This window comes from Cottoperca gobio, chromosome 22 (genome assembly GCF_900634415.1).
Source record: "Cottoperca gobio chromosome 22, fCotGob3.1, whole genome shotgun sequence".
Taxonomy (NCBI): Eukaryota; Metazoa; Chordata; class Actinopteri; order Perciformes; family Bovichtidae; genus Cottoperca; species Cottoperca gobio.
The window spans coordinates 11,244,800-11,264,445 of record NC_041376.1 but is presented as its reverse complement, the minus strand read 5'-3'; the positions used below and the strand labels follow the sequence as shown (position 1 = coordinate 11,264,445).

The window sequence follows — 19,646 nt, the reverse complement described above, 5'->3', positions numbered from 1 at the left end:
GCACTGAAAATACAGTCAATCCAAATACACATGCTGAATGGATCATACCAAAATATAACAGTTTAATAATTTTTAAGAAATCCTGAGGTCATGTCAAAGGAATATAGTGATTCTTCTTTCATTTTTACCACAACTCTGCCTTGTACATTACATGCATACTGTACATTCCTTTGTAGACTTATAACCATATCATTTAAATGTATTGGAATAATGTGTTCATTTTACATCTAAAATGACCATTTAAATATGTTCGCTTTGATTAAGAAATAGATTGCAACACCACCAAAAACCACTCTGAATGTAGATTTATTGTAATTATTCAGCAGCATAGATAAGCAATCAATGCTCATTTTTACTTAAATTTAACAATTAAGTCAAAATCTGAAAGGTAAAAAAATAAATCATAAGTTACATCTTGATAAGATATATAGAATATAGCACTGGATGTTTTCATGGAAAACTTTCAATGAGGTCAAACCACAGTTGATGACGTTGAGGTATGCAGGTACTTCACATGGATGATTATGTAAATACAACATTTACAGCAATCAATACACTATTGACACCAAAACACAAAACCATACTGATACATTAAATTGCACATTACATCTTGGATCTAGTAACAGATCAGATATATATTAGCTTTGAAAATTATTTGGAATTTCTCAGCATGCGTTTTTTAAAATCAAAACTGCCTTCAGTCCCTCCGGTTAAAGTAAAAGCCATGCTTTTCGCTACATCACTCTGTTGGCTATGCATCTGGAGAAAGGTTTACATGTTTGCTTCGTCACACACGAGACATTTCATGAATGTATTCCTTGAAGTGTTACAGCATACTGTGGCATATGTTGTTTATATCATTTCAAAGTCAGGAAACCTGCAAAAACAGAAAAGAACCAGAGAGATCACACAGATCACTTCCCTCTGTACATTATAAGGCGAGGAGAGTCGGAGAGTTGAGGAGATCAACAGATTCAGCCTTTCCCCCTCCGCCTCTATAACTGTCTAGTCCCTCTGTGAGAGAGTCCAGCTCGGGACACGCAAATGTGAACACAGACAGGTAGCTGCTGCAGGTGGGGGTGGACGTCACCACAGGAGTGCTGAGAGGCTCCAGGTCGCTGGAAACAGACTTGTACAGGGTCTCCCAGTCCGAGACCCCGAGAGAACTGCTCAGATCGATGTCTGGCACGGATCGAGCCGTCTCCATGGGGGTTTTCTCCTCCAGACAGGGTAACATATTATCCAGTAGCCCCTCTTTAATGTCCAGAGAGGGCTCGAGATCGCAGATGTTGATTTCAGCGCTGGCACACAGCAAGATATCGGAGTTCCCAGAGATGGCTGTGGACGGATCACTGGGGATGTCCATGTCCTGGAGCGAAGGAGCTTCCTGGGTGCCATCCTCTGGTAGTCTGTCCTCGTCTGGACTGGGCGCTAGCTCTGGGGACCCCGCTGGCTCCTGGAAAATAGACTCCAACTCTTCTGACATCTGGCACACTGGTTTATGTGTGGCAAGGATAAATTCAAGGCGTTCTTTCTCTTTGAGGAGGTTGGCTATTTCCGTCTCCAGGGCTGCTTTTTCCTCCTCCAGCTTGTCTGTCTCCTTCAGATAGATCGACATCCAGAATCATCCACATTGAAAAACACACACACACCCACAAACAGTGGGTGCAAATGACAGCTGAGTAAATACATCACTGTTTACTTACAGTTTGCAGCGTATCCGTGAGTTCCCTCCGTCTGTTGCGACACTTTGCTGCAGCCATTTTATTCCTCTCCCTCCTTATCTTTTTTTTCTCTTCCTCCACTGGAGACAGCTGGGATGTGAGAGAAATAATTCAGTTATTACCTTGAAGAATCCAGCCATATCAACCTCTAATCCACTACAGCCGTTGCCAATTGGCCCTCTGAAGAATGGCAAAAGCATGTTTCGCTGCAATGCGTCTAAAAATAGACCATTGTTGCAGACTTGCTGTGACCTGAATATAAATTGACTGCCTAAGGAAGGCACACAGACAGCACTCGGCACCAGAGGATCATGCACAATAGCACCGATGCACACAAGGAATTCAGATTGGCATATGTAAATTTACACTATTGACTATTCTGTCCAATGGCAGATAGACTTCATCTGAGCTAACCTACCTGCTCTGTTTTCCCCTTTCTGACAGCATTTTTGCCCTTATTCCCGCCCACTTTGGGTGTTGCCTGGTGAGAGCTTTGTGGTTCATTGGCTTGCTTGCTACCGAGAGTCGGGGAGACAGATGTAATAATCGTAGGCTGGACCATCCACTGGAAATCTGGGGTAGAGGAAATTGCAGTGACTGTTGGTACAAATGGAGTGTCTTCAATGATCATGTCTTCGTAGAGATCCTGAAAGATAAGAGAAATAATGGACAATGAGGACTAAAATAAAGATTCTTTAAATAAATATATTCCCATGCTGTTTGTGGTTTCAAGTGTATTTTATTGTGATGACAAGCATTCATGAAAATCATATGTTTAGAGTCTAAAACATTGGGTAGCCTGCATGTGGTATATCTTCTTGAAATATACCCAACCAGAAATAGCCTTCTCCAGATCAATATTTGACTTTATCATTGTTTCTGACGTCAACACTGACGCAGAGATGCTGTGGAGTCTCCTGAATGGATTTATTTTTCTCAATGAACCGCTGCATCGACACGCTCACATTTGGTCCCAGGACGTCGGAATCATAACAACGGCGCTATTTGTCACATTTCCACCGGCACTGATCTCTGGTCACAAGATTATATCAAATGTATCGAAAATTATGTTTAAAAAAAAATTAAGCGCACCCAGTTAATTTAAATCTTATCAATCAATCCCACCTCCCCCATCCCCCCACCACGAAGATAACAAACATGGATCACGTTTAAAAAAGAGATGTTTAATCTGCTTGTAAAGTGTGCGCGTGCAGAGCTGCGTGTTGAATGTATGATCAACAAAGCCATTCATACCTTTGCATTGCTTTCTGAGGAGGAAGCTGGAGAGCTCGCCTCTTCTGGTGTCCCGACAGGAGACTCTGGCCGGCAGGTGGGAGAGACTGGATCCATGTCAGGCGTCAGGTTGTTATGATACACCACGAGGAAAAAAAATACACGTACAAGTCCTGATCAATGACAAATATGACTCTGGCCTTCCGGCTGGGCAGAGCGGCGCGGGTCTTTTCTCCAGGTATATACCTGGTAACTGGACGACTAGAATGCAAGCCCCTCCTTGTATGCTCTGCTAGAATTTTATGAATGAACCAAGACTGTACCATCACGCGGAGGGGGAGGGTGGTCACAGTGACAGCCACACAGGCCGACATGTCGGGGTAAAAGAAGATTATTTTTCACATGTATCCTCTTTGTATTACTCCATGTATGATACGTTACAATTATTTCTTAGATTTGGCAATATCTTCGTCACAACACGAAAGCCAGTATAGCAGTTTTCACTCCCATTCACAAATATCGGCTTCATATGATTGCAATGTACGGTGAGAAACGTGAGCCTATTTATAAATACCCATATATAACCATTTCCTGGGCGATGAAAACTTGACGTCCTGGTGCATTCATTTAATCAAGACACTCAGCGATTAAGAGTACCTTAAAACCGAACACCCACTAATTTAATTTGATAATGTAAAAAACTATTTCATTGCAAGGTCGACGAGATGCATTTTGCACAATCATTGTAACATTTTTGAATGTCAACTGTAGTTTACACACTTTCTCACTTAACAGATTACCTACATGTCCTCTCCCCACATCATGTTCATGAACATACGCCATATTTTATTTATCTTTACTTAGCCGTCTGACAGAGCTCTGGGTAAACTTAGCATTTTGGGGCTTCCTTTTCCAAAGATAAGAATCGAGGACTGCTGGAAGACATAATGAAATGATGCTCAATTGTTTACTTGAGGAGGAAGAGGGGGTGAAGAGGAGAGGTGGGACATGTGGGGGCGGAGAAATCACGTGTCATGACCCGGAACCGAAGGGAGGAGGAGCGCGAGGGGGGCGACGGCTGCATTTGACAGCAGCAGCATCATCCTTCATTCTCATCACAATGAAAAGGTATTGGCAGCAGCATGTCTAGACTTTGCGTTTTCCTGCGGATACCTGTACTTTCAGAACTCGTGTTTTCTGATACATTCTACCTTCCGGCCAACTCTATGAAATGTCTAAAAGAAGACATCTACAAAGATGTGCTGGTCAGCGAACTTCCAAAAACTGTGACTAATATGAAGCAACGTCACATATGGCAAACTTTCTTACACAGTTTGTCTTGGCAGTTTCTTGAACCAAAAAAAATCGTCTTTGTATTTCCATGTAAAAAAATGCAAGATAAAAAATAGTATGGAAATGTTTATTCTCCCAATGTATTTATTTTTGATGAAATGACATTAGGCAGTGCGAGGGTCCCAGACCAACTGGTCAAACTGAACATAAAAGCATGGCATGGTAGCAAAGAGCCAGGAGGAGGTGAGGGATTATGTTAATCATACTACTGATAAATCAATGTATGATGATGCAACATTATACAACTCTTGTAACCTCTTTGCCAGATTAAAAAAGGGGAGAAACGGACCCCCCGTGATGCACAAGCTCACACATCTTGGGAACTGAGATGCGACAAACAAACAGTAAATTAAGAGCAAAATATGTTTAGTGTATACGTTAATCACCACTTTGGCGGAAAATTGCAGCTGCTCTCTATGGGTTTACATTTTCTCTATTGGCAACATCCCCGTGTGTGCTGTCATGGCAGGTGTTTTGCCTTTAACAGCAGACGGCAATGACCTGTTTGGGGTTTGGTCAGAAGAAGAACAAGCTTGAGTTTGTTCCTCTGTGTTTGAAACTATAGTTTGTTCCTCTGTGTGATTCATTGCTTTTTCTCAAAAATTCAAGTTGACTATAGTGTTTTAAAAAGAGTTTTGACAAGTCTGATATTATTTAACTGCTATTTCCTGTCTTAAAGGGAGTCCACCAATATGTGAATGCTGCTCTCCAGCCTCATCTCCATTTGCTGTTTTCTTGCTTTGACCACGTGGCACATTTTTTAAGACCGACAAGTTGTTGATGATTGTGCTCGAAAAACGTATTCACTCAAACTGAAGGATACTGAGGAACTGCAAGTTTGGGGACATTAGCATGGTCGCCACAATGTGTCTTTTACTGCGTTTCTGATGCTGAATGCGTCACATTTCATCAATGTTTATAAGTATTCATTTGCAAAAAGAGATATCTGTTTTAATACATTTTTCTAAAAGCACATTATTTTGTACTGTGGAAAATCAATCAAACTGGTGTTGGTTTACTCATTTTAAGTTTATTTATTTTAGTATTTCCTCTTTCTTTGTCCTTACCAAACTAAATGTTATTCATTTTTGACAATATGTTAAAATAAATAGCAAAGTCCCTCGATGAATTCACAGGTGTGTATAAAACTAAATGTTTTGTCTACAGAGCTTTGGGGGTAATTTGACAGTTTGAGCCATTTAATATGAGATTTTTTTAATGTGTTAAAATTCATTTTGTTGACAAACCACACATTAAAAATAAAATACACACCCTCTTATCTATTTCCGTATAGTTCCCACGCTTTATACATTCTTCTCAGCTTTTGGAGGTTGGGTTTCTGTAATTCCTGCAGGGGACAAGAATGCTTAGTCACCACCAGTTTGATGAAAATACCTTGAAAAGTACATTTAGTACAAGGTTCAGATGTGCTATTCAAGTACCTTATCGTCGTTGTCCAAATGGAGGGTGTCTACTAAGGGAGCAATGGATGGACGGCCGTGGGCACACTGGAAGGGCAGCTGGCAGGAGGCCAAGGACGCCACCAAGCTGTAGCATTCGTCTCTGCTCAGACTGTCATTGAATTTGATGGCACCTGTTTAATGCAAACATGTATACAAGTTCTCTGTGTGAAACTTTATTGAATCATCACAAAAAAAGTAAAAGGAGTAGTTTAACCTTACCGTGGCATGCCAGGGAGGCTAGCACCTTCAGCACAGTGAGAGGAAGAGTTCCTCTCACTCTACCAGTCGAGCGGAGTAACTGAGACAAAGAATAACAAACGATACATGTTACCCTTTATTGAGTAATGTGAGATACTTTCTCCCCACAAAAAGAAAGACATTTCCAAGCTTACCTCAATCTGCTCTCGTAGATACTCCTGATGTGCGATTACAGAAGAAAAAAGGTAACCATAAGAGGAGAGAATTGTAAAAAGGATCACTTGGCTAATATACGATGCAATAGATACGGAGGTTCCATAAGTCTTACCTCAACAACAGGCTTGATAACAGATGGTCTCCCCCGCTTGAGCTCATTACTCTCCTTCTCCATGAAGCACAGTGGTACCTTCCCTACAAAAACGTGTAGCTCTGCTGCCGGTGAGAATTTCACTTCCAGGCCCAAACTCCGCAAATGTGCCTGACAAGATCTATAACAATAATAACGTCCATGTTAGGAAATAAACAGGTCAAGTTTGTCAGCTGAAGTCAGAGGATGTCAGAATTCAGTCCAGTCAAGGAATAAACAGAAAGAGTTTAAGAGCTAAAAGAAAAGGTGATAGTTGGTTTAAAACATTTAGAGCTTAGCCCCCGGCCCGATAAAGTTTAGAAGATGGAAGTTGAAAGAAGACAATAAGCTTCTGAGGTGAGTTTCACACGTTAGATTCCATTGTGTGAGACTTGTGTCTGTGAAGTGTCGTAACGTATGCGAAGGTGCATGGTAGTACATGGTTCTTCATTTTCAAATTTAAATCCTGCTAATAAACCCTTATTCCTTTTGTACATATATTGGTAACGGTAGATATTGGATCAAATTTCTTCAGTCATACTTACTGAACATATTTATATTCTCAAATGTATTAGTATCTGCCTTTAGGAAAGTGTTCTGATTTTACAAGTATTCCCTTTAGCTTGTTTTACTGTACAAAAAGTAAAAAACACACCTCAGCAGCCTTAGCTCTTCTTCTGTTACACTGATCTCGAGAGGGGGCAAAATGGTTGATGAACACAGACGTCTGTCCCCTGGTGCCTCCGGGTCATCCTCATAGGAATCTATGACAGGACATGCAGACGACGGGATCACATCAGCGTCCCAGCAACAGCATTGTTCATTTAACTTTTAATTCTCAACATAAATACTGTGCATTGTAAACAATGTGTGTTGTTTTTTTGTTGACCTGCAACTAGATTTTCAAGTCGAACTCTCTCGTGTGCAGCGTGTTGATCCACCAGCACCAGAAGGTTTCCTGCGGTTTCAATATAGAGAGCATGAGATGCTGAGCTAAAACAAAAAGAACGACAACATTGTGAAGTTCCCGTCTGTACCTTCAGTTTCAGTGAGTGCTGCAGGCTCCTCGTTTCTTGTATTGATAAGACATGCAAGAAACTTCTTATCCACTTGATGGATAACCTATAAGGTAATTAAATAGCAATAACAACAACATAACATCAATAAAGGGTTAAATGGCTGAAGCATTATGAAGAACATTTTGTCAGAACATTCAAAAAGGAAACCAAAAGAGAAAAGTGCCTTCATTGAGTGAATCATGGCTTTAGAAAAACGATATGGAAACAGGATGTTGTGGATCTTGACAGCCAGCCCGTCGGCATGCCCACTTGATATGTCCACACCAACCTGGTGGCACAGTAGAGATCATAATGCATCATTAAAAACAGCATAACAATTCAACTGAAATTTGAATTTGTATTAAAACTCTACACTCCTTCTAAATCTACAGTCCACTAAAATCCAACGTAATCCTAATCTCAGATCTTGGTTTTTTTTTTTATAAATACACACAATTATACACGCAGAGCAGCTTTTATCTTATTTCATCTATGCTCCAAAATGATGTAATAACCTATTAGAGATGTGTGCACTGAGAATATATATAAACAGCTGAAAACCTATGTATTAAATTCATTTATAATTTGATAATTAAGGTCAATTTTTTGTTCTCTTATTTATTCTTCTTAATGGTCTCGACATTTTATTTAACTTATATTTTAGCATCAATTGTCTTTTTGTTGTCTAATTGTATTGTCCATTCGCCCTGGTTTAGAAAAGTACTTTGAGCCTTTCATCTCTTGTATGAAAGGTGCTCTATAAATAAAGATTATTATTATTATTATTATTATTATTATTATTATTATTATTATTATTATTAAACTTTTGAACAGATAAAACAAGTAGAGAAAATCTTTGAAATCCTTCCAAACTAAACACACAGGTTTTGTTTACCGCAGGAGGTCGAACAAACACAGGGTTTTTCCATTTTGAGTATAACGACGTCAGTGAGTTGGGGCTTCCACTGTTGGCATCTGTTAAAAAAAGACAAGATTATACTTGAACACAAACAGGCAGATATTCATTTAGCAAATTGTGAGTGTGTAAAGCACCCTGCAGTCTACAATCTGATCTGTCTGTGGGGTACCTCTGTCACCAAGCCCTGAACTAAGCACTCTGTCTGTCCTGGATTTAGGTAAGAAGGGCAACACTAGATCCACCTGAAAAGGGTAACACCTGTATTCCATCCCTACAGTTTAAGGGAACAGGAACAGTGAAGTGAAGGTATTCTTGGTTAATATTGAATGCTACTTCCAGTTTCTAATCACGTCAACATAACCCGCTGATAAGCCCAGGAAAGACTACTTACTCACCCATTTTAGAGATGACACTAACGGCCATGTTGGTGACATCAGATGTACAGTACACGTGTGTCTCTTCAGCCGGTGGTTCTTCATATCGGCTGAGCCCAGTCACTTTGTTGACGTAAACTGTCTTTCCCACAGATGTATCGTAGTGATGAAGCCAGTCGCCTGATGTTGTAGCTTCTTCCTTCTCGGCCGGCAGAGGATTTGTACCACAACGTGGGACTGGCTCAGGATTCAGTGCGGTTTCACAGTGATCGTTGTTGTTATTACCGTCTTGGGTGTCAACATTACCACTACTGAGACAGGTGTTGTCCTGTGGTAATACTTTTAAATTGTCTGTCCCGTGTTGCTTCAAATGGCAGAGTTTAGTTGCCAGAGATTGTTTGCCCTTATTCTGCACTGAGACTGGTTCTAGCTTGAATGCTGAGAGGGTTGGTGGGCTTCGATGGCTGCTCTGTGTCTCTTGTTTTTCTTTCTCTGTAACCCCATTATTTCGCTGATCTTTCTTGCAAACCAAAACATTCTGGGAATTCAAAAGAAAGCTGTCTGACTGAGGAGGTCTAGTATTAATCTCTTGAGAGGGTAATTTTAGTTCATCAGATTTACCATACACTCTTCTAAACTTCTCAAGGGATCCATACTCCTTACATAAAGACAACTTTTGACAAGTTGCAATTCTGGGAATCTTAAAGGGAATAATAGAAGTGAAGTCTTTGCATCGTTTCTGACAAGTTCTGTCATGGCCGGCATCCAGTGAGATTCTGCGTTTTGATGCAAAGGATCTCTCTTCACATTTCTGCACTAAAGTGTGCTGCTGAAATACTGACTTGTTGATTTGGGACAAGTCTGGAGTCAGCAGACTTTCATGAATGTATGGATTGAGCAGACTGATCTTTCTGTTACTTATTAAAGTATGTTTATGTTCTCTTGTCTCCTGGCAGTGAGGCAATATTTGATCAATACGGTTTAAATCAGAGTGAATTTGTTGAATGTCTGGTGAAGTCATGTGGCCGGTTGAGACAGTATTGTTTAATGAAATCTCTTTTTCTCTTGAGAGTTCCAGTTTTTCACTTTCTACTTGTCTGACTGAACTTGACATGCATAACATTTGAGAGCCTTCCCCAGCTTCAATGGATGTTGGCTCCTCTTCCTCAGTAATGTTAATATCAGATGTAGCCAGATCCCATAGTGCCTCATACCTATAGTCTTTGTTTATGCTTCCGTCACTTTTTATCTTTTCCAACTCATTTTCCGTTATCTTTTTCTTCCCATGTTGTTCGTTGTCTTCTTTGCACTCCATCTGACCCGACTCCCGGCTAACATTGTCCTCGCATACACAGTCATCTTTGCGCTTTCGATGAACAGGATCAGATGACAGTTTCATTCCAATACTGCAATCTATTGAGGAAGCACTGCTAGTTGCTTGGCCACCATTGCCGGTGTTATGCACCTCTTGGTCTGTATTGTGAGTGCCAAACAATTCGGGTGGTACACAGTCAAAGTCATCTTGAGAGAGCACAGCCACCAAGTTCTCCCTGCTGAGGAAAGCTTTCACTGCCTCTTCTATGCAAAGCAAAATGCCATCCCAATCTTTGAACTCTATTAGAGTTTTGGCAGGCTCAAGACAAATGTCGTACTCTGAGTAAGAGCATTTTATATTGATGATGTATACTCCATGCTGCTCTTGGCTGCGTTTGAGCTTTGGACTCCTGACGGGAGACTGCCCATCTGGACTGTCATTTTTCTGGTTTGAACTGCTCAGTCTGCGCAGGAGAAAGTTCAGAAGCTTGTGTATCCTTGTTTTCAGGAGCAATCTGTCGTTTACATACAGGAACTGTAAGCTGTTGTTGTAGTGGCCCTCTCTGCCAATGTAGCCGATCACTTCAAACTGCCCGTGCGTGAAGCTGATTTCTCCAAGTTTCTGCGCTCGCCCGAGGCTGTGTATCTGAACAAACCTGTGGTAGGTGTTTCTAGCTTTAGGAAGCTGCACCATCATGGCTCCCGTGCAGTCATTCTTCAGGGTGAAAGACACAGAGGGATGCATCAGAGAAATAGCCTCCACTCTGTGTCTGATCCTCTCACCCTCCAGGACAGCATCCATCCTCTTCCTCCGCACTGGCATGTTGTGGAGAAAGTTACAAATTACAATAGTTGTCCCTGCAGAGGGTCGAGCAGTCTCTCCTTCAAACACATCCATGCCCTTGCCATCCTTGAAGATTTTGACATGAGTTTTCACTGATGATCTGGTCCGGGATGAGATTTCAACTAGTGTGGCGAGAGAAACTAGACTTGCCAGGGCTTCTCCTCTGAAACCATACCACTTGAGGTTGTCCAGGTCTTCAACGGAGCTGCATTTGCTTGTGCAGTATCTGTTTCCCACGGACTCCATATCATCTGCGTTTATCCCAGCACCGTTGTCGATTACCTGAACTTTGAACGCCTCCATGTCCATCCTGACTCCCACACAGGTCGCCTCGGCGTCGATGCTGTTGAGGATAAGCTCCTCTACGCACTGCTGAAGTGAGGGGATAGCAACACCGGACCGAAGTTTCCCCTGAACCTCTTTAGGCAAACACTTGATCATGGTGTTCATTAAATTCAGTTCTCTTACCTGACCCGACCGACTACACAGTAATAAAGTCGTCACCTGGCTTAAAAGTGTCTGTTGCTAGCTAACGTCCACAAACATTAGCCTAGCGCTAGCTAACGTTAGTTCCTTGAGTTCCAACGACATTTTAATTGTATTTATTTAAAATAAAAAGTCCGGTACACTGCTTTTAAAATGTAATAATTAAAATGCACCATCGAAATCCATGCTGAAACGCAATTTTAGCTGCTGTTTACAGTCAACGTGTAACAACAAGAGGTGACCGCAGCAGCTAACAGCCAAAGCTAACAGCGCCATCTTCTGGTGTGAAGGACCTACAGGCTTCCGTATTCTTTCTCTTTTTTTATTTGAATAATTGCAACCAACTTTTATTGTGCATACCGCAACCTACTGTCCGGAGTGTGGTAATTCATGTGTTTACTCAGACACAGTTTTGTATTTTATTAACTGTCGTTGTATTAACCTAAACCCAAATACCAAAGAAAAAGGCTGGAAACCAAACAGACTTTAATATAAAAAAGACAATAGTTTGGTTACAATGATGTGGTGAACGTTAGAACATGGTAATAATTGCAGATGTACTTTACAAAACCATCAGATTCTTGCGAAGGTTAGGTTGCTATGTTGTGGCCCATGTTAGGTTGTGTCTTTGTGCACTGCTCGTTCTTTCCGACACAACATCCATATCAAATTCTATCACATTTGTGTGAAGTAATGAAGCATACAGATTTTTTATTTAGTATGCCATGACTCCTCCCTCTAAACCGTTTGGCCAGACATCAGAAGTATTTTCCTAATAAATAAAAAGGGACACAATTTGAGGATAAAATTATTTTACATCTTTGACTATTGTGTCAGTGTTTATCTCTAGCCACCTGCAGAGCTCAGTCCTTTCCAAAGGAGGGCAGCAGCATTCTGATAACTATTTAGTCATTCCTCTGGCTCCCGTCAGACTCCTTCGGTCATACAATTCCCTTTTTTCTCAGCAAGATGTCCGCTGGATTTTAGTTTGCTTCAAACAGATTTACAGTCTTTAAAAAAATGTTGTGACCTAATCAAATATTCTCTTGTTATTCCTAGAATAAAATCCAAACAATGTTAAGCAGGCTGAAAGGAATTTCCCATTTATTTAAAGTAAAGGAGACATAGCATAGACACCATTTTTCAATTCATTACTTCAGCTGCATTCCCTCTAATAAATAAAGACTAAATAAATAAAACATTTGCATCAATCTTAATATTACAGGCACAATCTATAGGTTATTCTATTTTACTATATTGAAAGATGAATGTTTTAGACTATCGACCGTTTTCTTGTTCTTGAACTCTGCCTTGGTTATGTTTGACTTGGGGCTCCCGGTGGATTTCAGCCATTCTTGCATTTCTTTAACCTTACTGCATGGGCCTTGTAGCTGCCCCTGAACAGTTCCTGCACCGGTGTTTTGGACCCATCCTACCAGACCAAGCTTCTTCCCTTCTGCCTGGAAAAAGAAACACAGTGGATTATAAAATAGCAGAAGTAGGCTATTGATGGAGAGTATAGCTGAGATGGGACTTGTAGTGTTAGATCTCTACGCATTATATAAAGGACAAAGACTACTTGTAATTTTCCAACTCAAAGAAATTAAATATTTGTATTAAAGGAGACATGTTATGGTCATTTTCAGGCTCATACTTGAAATACATTTATTTTATCATAATGGATATAGGTCTATATCACTGAAACTCCACTTACTAGCTTTTCAGGAGCCTTTAACTACATCTCTATAGCTACAGCCTTCCTCTGTTTAATATCCTCATCCATGATAATGAACTGAATTAACTCCATCCACAAGACTGTGACATGTGGTTCAAAGCTCCAGAACAAGCTAGTGAATGAACCTTGAGGGAAGATGGTCTTGTCAAACTTCAAAATGACTGCTCATGTATAAGCTAACCTTAAATCACTGTCAAACTCACTTGAGTGTATTTCCGAAAAAATACACCTTGCACTCTGCCAAAAACTTCATAATCCACTGAAATTAGGTCTTCGTTGCACATAGTGGACCTAGAAAAAGAGAAACAAACAGGAAGGTTACATGGGTGCGTGTTGTGTATGTGAGGGACCCATCATGCAACGCAGGGGCTGCTCCAAGCTATGCTAACATAATGTATGTATGTTCAAACGATTTGGAACTGAATAATTAACCCGTTTAGCTTCGTGCTATATGAATGCATGATCGCTTGCTGTCTGAAATATAATTCACCTGAATATTGTTAGGAAGCCGTGAGACGACCACCAAACTCCGAAAGATCTCGATTTTGAAACATACGGGGCACCGCTTCCGGAAGTGATGTTCAGTGGACCAATCAGAGAACACCCTAGACATTTGGTTTCTAGGCAACGAATGTTAACGTTGGGGTAAGAAGTCACAACAGTTACATGTAGACTGCGACTTTATTTGTACAAAGCTAAACTCAACGTTACTTTTTATTCAGACGACATTCAAAAGGTCAGTAAGTGTTTCAAATTCTAGACGGGTTTTTTGGGGAAAATTTGTCAACCGCAGACGTACAAAGTAGATAGAAGCCTGCTACTTTTTCTGACATTGACCTCTAGTATTTCGCTAGCAAATGTTATCCAAGAAAAACAAGAAATGACATGTTAGCAATGTTTTGTTAGAGTATTGTAGTACAAAGGATTCTAAATAATTGCTCTTGTTGGGATATTTGGGATATTTTATGCGTGAAACACCTGTGTACTTCATCAGGGACGTGCGGTCAGGGCAGAGAGCACCCCCTGTCATCATGAAAAGTAAAAAAACAAAATAAAAATGTATATTTGTCCACTGGTGCTGTGCTATACATGCATTTTCTGTATGATTCCAATCATTTTGATCATTTTTATAGTCAAAATCGCTGAATTTGCGTATTTTCTGTTCAGATACAGGAGAGATGCGAGTTGAGGCAGCGACGAGCTGAGCAATCCCTCGCAAACTAGGTTGAGCGCATGCATTTGGTGCGTGCCTGTTGCTATCTCTATATATGTCGCCAATATAATGTTTACAGACACTTTTATTATGCGTCCTGACTTTCCATAGTCTAGTTAATGTATGTAATGTATGTGTGTAACACATTTAGTCTTGCTGATGTGACATAAAGCCACAGTGAAAAAACACCAGGTGAGGCAGACAATCACGTGAGCCCACACTGAAGAGGGCGCACGTGAGCCCACAGGTTCGTGTTGCTGCTGCTCTTCTACCAGAGACTGTAACAGCAAGCTACTGCTAGCTAACGTCAGAGTCACGTGCACTGTAGCGCCGTTTAGTTTTGTTCTCCGACTGACGGCCAAAAATGGAACATTTTACAGGTAAAGGTAAGACCACTATTTTATTGAAAATGGGATCTGACTAAGAGAAAACAATCCAATATTTAAATTAAAAACTAAATTTTGACCATATATATTATTTCGTTAATAGATAGTGTGCAAACACGTGACAAAACTGTGTGACGTATGCGTGCGACGCCATGTTGGATGATATACAAATCAACAATGACGTCTAAAGCGAACAACAACAGCAATACAACTCCGACTTCTTCAAAGTATGTTGACTCTCTGGAGTCCTCTGCAAAGGCAAGATTCAGAGGAAAAAGTCCAAATTTGCGGCCGTGCCCCATACACACTACAGCCGTCGGATTATATTGAGGATTTAGATTCATTACCGCCGATTGAATATCCGGATATTGTGAACTACCTTGTGCTACAAACGTCGTGGGCAACCAACACACAAATGAAGGCATACAAGAGCTTAGATGCTTATAATGTCTTTGTTTCTGGCTGGGTTGGTAGTCTTCTTACCAAACCACTGAAAGATAACAGGGTGCTCGTCCACGCCCGTGTAAATCACTCTCAAAGAGCTCGAGATACACCGCTCAAGCCGTGGTTTGTGAGTGAGAAGAGCGGCGATGTTATCCTTGTACACTGTGATTGTATGACTGGATTAAGCAAAGCATGTTCTCACATTGGTGCTTTGCTTTTCGCAAGTGAAGTAGTCTCAAGAATAAGCCAAACAAAAACATGCACAGAAGAGAAGAGCAAATGGCTGCCATCACATGTAAAGAAAGTGCCTTATTTACCAGTCAGTGATGTGGAGAAGTAAGGTCTTACAGTGTTCGGGTATATCATAAGCACAAATGTTTAACGTAAACATTGAAAACATAGCTTTAGCATGAGCTCTTACCAGATATAAAGTGGGACGCCACACACACGGCTGAATTGTGTTTTTTCTTCTGTTAAATCCTCACGAGTTATGTTGCTAAACCAGCTTACGGCGTTCGGTAGACAGCAATTCATCCCTCTTTTGTGGATCGTTGTTTTTGATGATTTTAGGAAATCTAAAGAACTGTTTCTCTGGGTCACGAGTAGCGTTATGACCACAATTATACACTGCGCACAAGATTGGCATTTTCTTTCAATCTTAGACGTTTAAATACAAAGAAAATTACGAAGCGTTGCAGCAACTCACACGTGAACGGGCGCTGTCTTGGTTGTGTATATCATCCAACATGGCTGATTTACGGGTTGGGACGTAAGCGTGACGTCACATGCACACGATCTATAGTGCAGTGCAGTCTGTATTAAAATGAATCAAATCATCAGACTAAAAACGCTATGGAGGATGCAGAGCAAATACTTCTGAGCCGCTATAAATGTAGCTTCTTTTTTGGCCAAATATGTACCTTACCTGTGTGTGTGTATAAAGAATGCTGATATGAGATATGAAAAATAACCAGTAGTCAATGTTCATGCTGCCAAGAAAATGGTGAATAAGCTACTCAGTTGTAATAATAATAATAATAATAATAATAATGATAATAAATTGTATTTATAAGCGCACTTTTCATTTGAATAAACAAAACTCAAAGTGCTACAGAGTTGGGTTCATATATTTGTAAATCTGACTCTGAAAGAGTCAGTGCCTCCCCAGCCATGAACCTCACCGCACGTCACTGGTACTTCTCCACTCAAGATCCAGTTTTTGCTTGTTCTAGAGATTTCCACAGCAAATTGACTTATTTGTCATAGAACCGTAGATGTTTAAAGTTTCCATTATCAGGGCACTTTTATGATTTATCGTCCATGTTGTCATAAAGGGTGCAGCTTGACAGTTTATTCTTGACTTTAAAAACAACAGTTGACAAAACAATCTCCAATCAAGGTCCAATTACTTGTATTTTCTCGAGGTCTTGACCGTACCACATGATCTTCTTCAAAAAACATCATCATCTGCAGATTACTTTTAAGCCGACATGGACGAGTCCAGAAGTCCCTCTAGTGGCCTGTAATGGTGCAAAGTGCAAACATCTAACCTACAGTTGCATGACAATTGAGCAAACTTCATCTGCTAGGAAAGACTTTGTAATTTGGTCGAAAGCTAGAACAAGTGAGTGAGTTGTCAAGGTCAAGAAGGACCTGTACAGTAAATATTTGTTTTGGTAGCACATTCCTTCTTAGTGTTCATCTAGTGGCTTGAGTTTCTTTCTACGTTTAGACTAGAGACTAATTACATGGAATTCATTTTTCTGCTACTTTTTCTTTTTCTTAGAAATTATACAGGAAAAAACACTCAGCTGTCATGTCAGAAGTCATGAACACATACACAAGAAGAAGACACAGTCCTCGAGGGCAGCACAACATTGAAGGACAACGAAATAGCTATCAGGCACATTGTGGTGTTGTACCTGGTAGGAGAGAAGAAGGAGTAGACCAGCCGTTTCCAAACAAGCCTGTCAGCCACAGAAGACGTCTCAACCCAGGCAAACAAGACTTACTTGATCTGCATGATTTTGAAAAAATCACTATTACAAAACAACCAATTGGCCATTTGTCGCCCCAAGAAAACCATTTAAATGGCACCGGAAAGATCACCAGATCCCAGCACACAAGAAAAGACTCACTCAGACAGCTCAGTGGAGAACTGCAGATGACCAGAGCCATTCATGCAAAAGAGCTCATGCTACAGGAGAAGCTATGGAGCGTTGAGGAAAAAATAAGACAGAAAATCCAGAGAGATGCTGCTACATGTGACGACCAAAGGAGTGGGGAGCAGAGGAACAACAGGGGACAAGCAGAGAGGGGAAATATTCAGACAAAAACCAGGCTGTCTGAGCAGCAGAGGAGAGAACCACTGAGAAGAGAAATGATGATGCAAAAAAGAGGCCAGGTGGATGATAAACAATTTAGGAGGACGCAAGATCAGATGAGCGAGGACAGAATGAGGTTTACACATGAAGAAGAAAGGGCCAAATGGAAAATAAGGGAAATAGAAGTTGCACAGTCGCAAAGAAAAGGTCCTAGAGGAACTCAACAGATTGCAGTTCATGGGCAAGAAGTGAGTGGAGAGTTTTACAAATCAAGGGGGGATAATATGAGAGAGCATACCAGAAGAAAAGGAGGGGAGGAAAAAGATAATGGCATTTGGAGAGAGACAGGTGGGAAGTCACGGGATGGAACAGTGAAAGCAAAAGAAAGAGAACAAAATACAACCTCTACGGGAGATAAAGGATGGACAAGAGAAAGGAAATGTAAGGAGATGTACATTTCTGACGATGAACAAGACATGCCTCAAATGAGTCAACAGAGAACCTCTCATAAAGCTGTAACAGAAAACCACAGAGGCGCCGGAAGAAAAGTGTCCGGGGGACCACTGCTTCCACCAGTTTCTCGTCCTTCTCGTTCCAGCAGACCAGAGCAGGGGGAGCTCAGACAGGAAGATAGCACGGACACCGGCCTGCAGCTCCTCCCTTGCAGAATCTGCAACAGAAAGTTTGCAAGTGAAAGATTACAGAAGCATCTCCAAATCTGTAAAAAGGTGAAACAATCACATCGTCAAGTCTTCAACTCCTACGTTAATCGGACCAAGGGATCCGCCATTGAGGAGTTCTATAAAACCCACAGCAAGAGTCCAGAGGTAGGCCAGTTAAAGATTGTTCTCTTTTTAGGGGCTGCACTACCACTTTTACACACAAAGGTTTGTTTTTAAAGGTACCCTGCGGAGCTTTCGACCACTTAAACTGCGTCAGGTAGTAGGTGCTCTCGACTTTATCGTAGTAGAAGTGCACCACCTTGTCCAAAGTGTTGAGCTCAGTGGCGCGGTCTCACATCTTTGTGATGACGTTCGGCCAGTGCGTTAGCATGGAACTGTTCCATGCCCTTCAGTGCTTCTCAGTACGAGTGTGGGTGAGCCAGGGTTGTTAAACACCAGACACGTTGCAGGCGTCATGTTTGCGGATGGAGGAGGACATCTTGCAGAGGCAGTCAAGGCTCTCATGTTGGAAGGGCTGTCTGCTAGCAGAGGGCTAAAAAAACTTTTTAAAGAGTTGGTCCTATATAACATTGATAAGCAAAATAAAGCTTCACAGGGTATCTTTGCATTTTCTTGTCTTTGGTGGGGTCTAATATATTTACCCTGATGACATCACAGTGATGTCACCAGGGTTATCTTCAGCCGGAGACTACAAATGTATTATAACAGAGGCAATGTTACAAATTTGGGGTATAGGGTTTGAAAGGCATGGGCATTTACTAGCAAGGGAGAGTCTAATGGAAAAAGTACTATTGTTTGCATTATGGTAAATGTAAAGTGATTGTTTTAAGTAAGTATTTTTTGATGTTTTTTTAATTCAGGTTTTAAAGAAAAAGAACAGTCGACAGAGCCGCTAGGCAAACACAAGGAATCTGCAAGAGAGTCGACCCCCAGCTGGAACCTCACAACCAAAATTGTCCAAGTGAGCAGACCTGAACTGACACTTTGAAGAAGAAATCATCAGGTGTCATCACATCGAGTCAACCGTCAAATCTCTCAGAAAAGTCTCTGAATTGTTTCTTTTAATACCTTTTAAGAGTTTTGTTACAGACCTCTTGTCTACATTGTTTTTAATATATAACATATTAACTAAACAGAACTGTCTAAGATAGTTTTGTCTCTTAACAAGCGCATGTAAATATCAACAAATAGCTTTAGTGTAGTGTATTATAGCGACTGTACACGCAAAACAAAAGACAGCTGTTAGTTTTATTTATGGAGTTTAAACAAAGAATGAAGCAACAGTGCGACTGTAAGAAAAGAGTTTATACAACTGTATAAATAACTGTTTTAAAAATTAACTGTTTTAAAAACTGTTACAAAATAAACCATATTTTTAAATGCTGTCAACACACTGTATAATAAAGATCCCCTAAGGCACAGCATTGTCATACTTGCACTAGTTTTGGTTTCAATAGCTTGCTAAGGCACTCTGGCTGTATTAAATGTTGCATTTTACTGCAGGAAAATACTGCCAGTGTTATATTTGTTATAACACCCACAATAAACA

At 40.7% G+C, this 19,646-nt stretch overlaps 4 protein-coding genes across 10 annotated transcripts; 1 reads left to right on the top strand and 3 right to left on the bottom strand.

Annotated features, from left to right (window-relative positions):
* Nucleotides 1-287: 287 nt before the first annotated feature.
* Nucleotides 288-4,233, bottom strand: LOC115027399 (proto-oncogene c-Fos-like). Its single transcript, XM_029460716.1, has 4 exons — nucleotides 2,979-4,233; nucleotides 2,143-2,370; nucleotides 1,707-1,814; nucleotides 288-1,600 (listed from the first exon to the last, which is right to left on the bottom strand). Exons 1-4 carry the CDS (start codon nucleotides 3,072-3,074, stop codon nucleotides 932-934), a joined length of 1,101 nt encoding a protein of 366 aa, XP_029316576.1. The 5' UTR covers nucleotides 3,075-4,233; the 3' UTR covers nucleotides 288-931.
* Nucleotides 3,013-11,554, bottom strand: mlh3 (mutL homolog 3 (E. coli)). Of its 3 annotated transcripts, XM_029460707.1 has the most exons (13): nucleotides 8,690-11,554; nucleotides 8,464-8,565; nucleotides 8,271-8,350; nucleotides 7,560-7,664; nucleotides 7,355-7,439; nucleotides 7,207-7,275; nucleotides 6,973-7,081; nucleotides 6,300-6,459; nucleotides 6,166-6,189; nucleotides 5,993-6,071; nucleotides 5,753-5,904; nucleotides 5,583-5,658; nucleotides 3,013-3,064 (listed from the first exon to the last, which is right to left on the bottom strand). In XM_029460707.1, exons 1-12 carry the CDS (start codon nucleotides 11,274-11,276, stop codon nucleotides 5,587-5,589), a joined length of 3,624 nt encoding a protein of 1,207 aa, XP_029316567.1. In that variant the 5' UTR covers nucleotides 11,277-11,554; the 3' UTR covers nucleotides 3,013-3,064; nucleotides 5,583-5,586. The 3 variants fall into 3 exon arrangements, with proteins under 3 accessions (XP_029316567.1, XP_029316566.1, XP_029316568.1); XM_029460706.1 differs by lacking the exon at nucleotides 3,013-3,064 and having other exon boundaries at nucleotides 4,425-5,658; XM_029460708.1 differs by lacking the exons at nucleotides 3,013-3,064; nucleotides 8,464-8,565 and having other exon boundaries at nucleotides 4,425-5,658.
* On the top strand, nucleotides 3,984-19,548 carry LOC115027397 (golgin subfamily A member 6-like protein 22). 5 transcript variants are annotated; one of them, XM_029460712.1, is made up of 3 exons: nucleotides 3,984-4,085; nucleotides 16,877-18,241; nucleotides 18,958-19,548. In XM_029460712.1, the coding sequence occupies exons 2-3, from the start codon at nucleotides 16,907-16,909 to the stop codon at nucleotides 18,991-18,993; spliced, it is 1,371 nt and encodes a 456-aa protein (XP_029316572.1). In that variant the 5' UTR covers nucleotides 3,984-4,085; nucleotides 16,877-16,906; the 3' UTR covers nucleotides 18,994-19,548. The 5 variants fall into 5 exon arrangements, with proteins under 5 accessions (XP_029316572.1, XP_029316575.1, XP_029316571.1 ...); XM_029460715.1 differs by lacking the exon at nucleotides 3,984-4,085 and adding an exon at nucleotides 13,560-13,692; XM_029460711.1 differs by lacking the exon at nucleotides 3,984-4,085 and adding an exon at nucleotides 13,673-13,783.
* On the bottom strand, nucleotides 12,393-13,673 carry acyp1 (acylphosphatase 1, erythrocyte (common) type). The gene is made up of 3 exons (XM_029460725.1): nucleotides 13,538-13,673; nucleotides 13,251-13,338; nucleotides 12,393-12,772 (listed from the first exon to the last, which is right to left on the bottom strand). Exons 2-3 carry the CDS (start codon nucleotides 13,329-13,331, stop codon nucleotides 12,557-12,559), a joined length of 297 nt encoding a protein of 98 aa, XP_029316585.1. The 5' UTR covers nucleotides 13,332-13,338; nucleotides 13,538-13,673; the 3' UTR covers nucleotides 12,393-12,556.
* Nucleotides 19,549-19,646: the final 98 nt, after the last annotated feature.